General features: G+C 48.8%; 1 protein-coding gene across 2 annotated transcripts in view; it reads right to left on the reverse strand.

Annotated features, from left to right (window-relative positions):
* Positions 1-3,617, reverse strand: part of ARL15 (ARF like GTPase 15) — a 191,306-nt gene extending 187,689 nt beyond the window's left edge. The window contains exon 1 of one of the 2 annotated variants that reach the window (XM_075269521.1): positions 3,426-3,617. In XM_075269521.1, coding sequence (XP_075125622.1) covers positions 3,426-3,437 — 12 coding nt within the window. In that variant the 5' untranslated portion in view covers positions 3,438-3,617. The remainder of the gene's footprint in view (positions 1-3,425) is intronic. The other variant, XM_075269525.1, reaches the window with a different exon arrangement.
* Between the last annotated feature and the right edge of the window lie 2,383 nt (positions 3,618-6,000).

Consider the following 6,000-nt stretch of genomic DNA (forward strand, 5'->3'; position numbering starts at 1 on the left):
AAATTAGCTCTCTGCATAGGGTCCAGCTTCCCACAACCTTCCAGCTCCTTGATTTGGGTCCCCCTCCATAACATTATAAGGGTACACATCCACATGTATGCTTGTAGACAATTATTAGTTACGCTAGGTTCACACCTAGCCCTCACCGCCGCGAAACTGGATTTTTTTATCCGGACACAGAGTACTGCATGTCCGACTCTGTGTCCGGATTAAAAAACCCGGTTTTGCGGCGGAGAGCGCAAAACGCTCACTGCCGCTCACGGCCGGACATCTTTCTCACCCATTCAAATGAATGGGTGAGAGACTCCTGCAGGTTTCCGTCTCCTGCTCTGTTTTATGCAGGAAACGGAAACCTGCACAATGGAGAGGGCAACGCAGATGTGAACGAGCCCTTAAACATAGAAATAATCATATGCAGAGTTTTACAGAGTTTCTCTAACCACCTGCATTGGATTTTCCATCACTTAGACCCCTGAAAATCGGCATCGAGTAGAGTCGACTGCACATGCGCGCAATTGCGGCGTTGAAACTATGGCCGCGGGCATGCGCAGTCGGCTCTACTAGTGTCTCACTGGCAGAGCCAGTCAGAGGTGACGCCAAAGAAAGAAGATAGAGGCATTGCTGGAGCCTGTTTACAAGCAGCAGTGGGAACGCCCCCATCGCATTTCCAGTGTTGGGGCCCACCCCCATTGCTGCGAGAGAACTAATTTGCATACCAGTAATAAACTGTATTTCTAAGGAACAGCGCGGCGGAGATCACATCTAAAGGTAAGAGATGAATATCCTTTCTAAAGGCTATTCCGACGTCTTATCCACAAAAAAAGGGGTTTTAATGGTAGAATCCCTTTAAGGCGTATTTGCCCCCCCCCCCCTCCCCCGCACCACCCCAAATTCCATGGCAGATTCCTCCTCTCACTATTTAAAGGGGGGCAGAGATCGGAGCAGGACACTGAAAAAAATAAGCGTCGTGCTCAATCTTGTCCGAGGCCTACCTAAAATTCTTCTTCATTTCCTACCATGTGAACTCAGGTGACATATACGTGACCAAGTGTCCAGGCTAAGAGGCGGCCGATTTTACAGCAGCACGCACTCGTATAACATTCACTCCCCGATAGCCCCTGTACAACATGACAGAGGACGACAATCGGAGGACATATTATAGGGAGACAGCAAAACCAGAATCCAAGATTTATGATCCTGAACTCCCCGAACCACATTACAAACTTTGACAAACTAGTTCCACCGACTTTCTTGCAGGCTAAAATGAACCTTAGAAGGGGAGGATTGATCAGGAGTGAAAATTATCAGTCACTTTTCCGGGAGTCTGATTGATTTCTGATGGATCTGCCTCATCTTCTGACCTGAGGTTCCTCTATTTTCTAGGCAACATCTTCCTACAAGAATGAGATTGGGACCATTCTTATTTTAAAGGGGTTGTCTAGGAGAAACTGTTTTTGGCAAGGAGGCTGAGGACACATTCACCTGACCCCGATGCTCTGGTGTCGCTCACCGCAGTCCAGTGGAAGTTTTCGGCGCACGTGACCACTGAGTCCGATCATAGGCCTCAAGGAAAGGAACCAGGATGTCACTCACATATCACCTGTGACTTCCCGTGTCCATTCCATTGGTCGCTGATTGGCTTCAGTGGTCACATGCGGCGAGGACTTCCACCATTACAAGACCCAGGAGCCTGGGACAAGTACTAGAAATATAGGGCAGTCTTGCAGCGCTGGAGTCCTGGGTTCGAATCCAGCCAAGGTCAACATCTGCAAGGAGTTTGTATGTTCACCCTGTGTTTGCGTGACTTTCCGGGTACTCCGGTTTCCTCCCAAACTCCAAAGCCCTACTAATAAGAAATGTAGATTGTGAGCCCTATATAGGATAGCGACTAGCAATGTCTGGAAAGTGCTGCAGAATAGGATGGTGGTATACAAGCAAGCAAAAATCTGAGAGCATAACACAATATAAGCAGCCATTACATCATAGACAACCATTCACTACCGATGGTGCAAAGATAAGACACACGTGCAACCTCTTAAAGGGGTACTCCGTCTGTTGATCAATATTACAGCACTTCTCCTGCACTAGTTGGTTCCTTAAGCCCAAACCTGGGGCATCAGCTCAATGTAAACAAATGGAGCTGTCCCCATATCCGTCACCAATGGGTCCCATATTGCACGGTGTGAGCCCATACAGAAATAGGGTGACCTACACCATGAAGAATCTAAAAAATAAGTCTATACCTGAAGCAGGGCCAGCAGAGGACCAGAAAACCAGACACGCTCTATGACAAGAACGGAGCCCGAGGGACTTGTTCAAAGCTACAATCCTTGTGTCTATGACTACAGTGGGGGTCAGCCAAGTGACCATGCAAGGGGGGATAGCTGTCAATCCTGGAAGTGTGCCTGTGTATGTCATAGCCATAAGCACATCTGTAAAGAAGAACGCTCCATTCACCAACAGCGATCTGGAAAACGGTGAAACATCAACACACAAGGTATAATAGAGAGTTACACAACCTGAGATCTAGCACTGGCAGAAGCCATCACCACTCAGCAGCCTGACCAGCAGGAGGCGCTCTCATCACTGGGCACCATAACAGGCGGCTCATTCAATTAGACATTTGGCACACTACAAGTCAAGGCAAGTCATTAAAGGAAGCTAAAGGCCATAAAGCTTGAGTGAGGCCACTTGTGACACGGGCAATGCCCCCTGGCCACCTATGACACAGGCAATGCCCCCCGGCCACCTATGACATGGGCAATGTCCCGGTCACCTATGACACGGGCAATACCCCTCGGCCACTTGTGACACACGTAATGACCCCCAGCCACTTGTGACACTGGCAATGCCTTCGGCCACCTATGACACGGCCAATGCCCCCCGGCCACCTGTGACATGGGCAATGCCCCCTCAGCCACCTGTGACATGGGCAATGCCCCCTCAGCCAAGTGTGACACGGGCAATGCCCCCGGCCACCTGTGACACGGGCAATGCCCCCCGGCCACCTGTGACATGAGCAATGCCCCCCGGCCACTTGTGACACGGGCAATGCCCCCCGGCCACCTGTGACACGGGCAATGCCCCCCGGCCACCTGTGACACGGGCAATGCCCCCCGGCCACCTGTGACACGGGCAATGCCCCCTGGCCACCTGTGACACGGGCAATGCCCCCCGGCCACCTGTGACATGGGCAATGCCCCCCGGCCACCTGTGACACGGGCAATGCCCCCCGGCCACCTGTGACCCAGGCTGGGCCCTCATTAGGCAGGCATTAGTGGGGCCATTGAGCGGTCAATGAGGCAGGATGCAGGGCAGCTCACTGGAGCATAGCTTATGGGCAGCCAGGGACCTATGTGCAGGCATCTGAGAGCAGGGCAATGGCCTGCACTACTACAGCACGGCGGAGGGGGGGCGGCACATACCATGTAATCCATGGACTCATGCAGTGGTGGCGGGCAGGCTGTGGATGGAGGAGGGCTGCTCTCCGCTGGGGCTCCGGCCACAGTAATGAAGCCCGGGGAAGTTGCTGCTGCTGCCGCTGGAGCTGTCCGCTCTCTGCTCTTCCTTCTCCTCCCACCTCCCTCCTGTGTACGCCTGGCAGCCAGCACACAGCATGGAGGAAGTGGGCAGCGCAGACCACGCCCACCACCACTACAAGCCAACACAAACCACACCCCCAGCAGCACGCCCAGCACCAAAACAAACCTGCACAGACCACGCCCCATCACATAATCCTGCACAGGCCACGCCCATCTCCATTGCAAGCCCGTATGAGCCACGCCCATCGCCCATCCCATTCACATAACACGCCCCGCTTTACGACTGTAGCCTTCTCCCCCCCCCAGAAAACAGTCGTCACCCGTCACATGACTGCTCACGTGGCCTGCTTGTTGTATATGTTTAACCCCTTGCTGATCGGTGGCTGTTTATAAGAAGGATTCCCAGCCTCGCCCACTCCGACCGCACTGTTAACCCTTTCACTTCCAGGCTATTCAGTCTCATTTCTTAAAGGGGGTTTCCATTATTTTTTTTCTTGTACAAAGTCATATAGATTAGGACTAAGTTGCTATGACGCTGCGTCTACCCACCCATCCTTGTCATGGGAAGAGGAATATTTTTGATGACACAATTTTGGTTTACATATAATTTGTTAAAAATAAATTTGGGGGAGAATGAAAAAAAAAACGGCGAAAATTGTTTTCACGGCGTAATGGGCAACAGTTTTCTGGTGTAGATGGGTAATAAGTTGGCGAATATTTGGCGTAAGGCGACCAAAGACGCGACACATCCCCCATTATGTGTCTCACCGGCTGATTTCGGCAAATATAGGCGAAGATCAGGCCGAGGCGAGGACGGTTCTCCGCGCGGCATCGGTAGTAGAGATCTTTGGGGATCCCCAGGTGTCAGACCCCCGAAGATCTAATATTGATGGCCTATCCTAAAGACAGGCCATCACTCCTAGAAACCGGGGCACCCCTTTAATAAATCTGTCCCCAATAAATTAATTCTGTGGATCAGGACAATTACTGTAATACCAAATTTATGTTTTACTGCTTTTGGGTTTCCGTCATACATATTTCTGGGGGGATTTTTTACATTTTTTTAAATTGTTTTTCACATTTTTTTGTAACTTTTTTAACTGCACTATTTAAAAATGTGAATTTTTTTAAGCCCTATAGAGAAGCCTGTGGGGAAAAAAAAAAACAACCGGAAACACCGAGCCTAGAACATGCTGCATGTTGCAAAAATCTGTGTTGGTTTTGGTTTTTCCCCTGTTACGACCCTTTAAGTCGCTCTGCAGCAGGTAACATAATCCACCCATTCGCAAGTGGGAACCCGTGTAGAACCTGCTAAAAGGGGCTGACCCGCTCCCGTGACCTACACCTTAAATAGACAAGCTGAGTTATGTCAGAAAATCTGACTTATCAGGAATAACCAAAAGGACCCTATGAAGATAACGAAACATTGCCCTGGGGGAGAAACTACAGAGCACTTGGGCTTTTCAGCAATGCTGACTGCTATACCTGCCACCTCATATCTGCAAGCTGCTGGTGTCTTCTCCTCCATAAACTAGACATAGCCGTGGACTAATGCAACCAAAGGTGACAATTCACACTGTTCAGTCATAGCATTATTAAAAACTCCTAATATTGTGCAGGTCTAGATCCTGCTACCCAAGCAGCTGAAAATATCAAGACTTGGACTCCACAAGGCTAGAGATGGCTAACATCATTTGTTTCTGGTCAAACAAGTTTGATACAAACTACACTTTAAATTAGCTTAAAACATAGTGTAGAACACTGTCAGGACTCCTAGGAACCTATCTATAAAACATAGTGTATAACACTGTCAGGGCTCCTAGGAACCTATCTATAAAACATAGTGTATAACACTGTCAGGACTCCTAGGAACCTATCTATAAAACATAGTGTATGACACTGTCAGGGCTCCTAGGAACCTATCTATAAAACATAGTGTATAACACTGTCAGGACTCCTAGGAACCTATCTATAAAACATAGTGTATAACACTGTCAGGACTCCTAGGAACCTATCTATAAAACATAGTGTATAACACTGTCAGGGCTCCTAGGAACCTATCTATAAAACATAGTGTATAACACTGTCAGGACTCCTAGGAACCTATCTATAAAACATAGTGTATAACACTGTCAGGACTCCTAGGAACCTATCTATAAAACATAGTGTAGAACACTGTCAGGACTCCTAGGAACCTATCTATAAAACATAGTGTATAACACTGTCAGGGCTCCTAGGAACCTATCTATAAAACATAGTGTATAACACTGTCAGGGCTCCTAGGAACCCATCCATAAAACATAGAGTAGAACACTGTCAGGGCTCCTAGGAATCTATCCATAAAACATAGTGTAGAACACTGTCAGGACTTAAAGGAAGAAAGTGCGCCAAATTTGCCTCTCAATATCGTTCAGATTGATAAATCCTCTCCTATTATCCTGACGAAAGAGGCCACTGT

The sequence above is a fragment of the Leptodactylus fuscus genome, chromosome 1 (assembly GCF_031893055.1).
Source record: "Leptodactylus fuscus isolate aLepFus1 chromosome 1, aLepFus1.hap2, whole genome shotgun sequence".
Lineage (NCBI taxonomy): Eukaryota > Metazoa > Chordata > Amphibia > Anura > Leptodactylidae > Leptodactylus > Leptodactylus fuscus.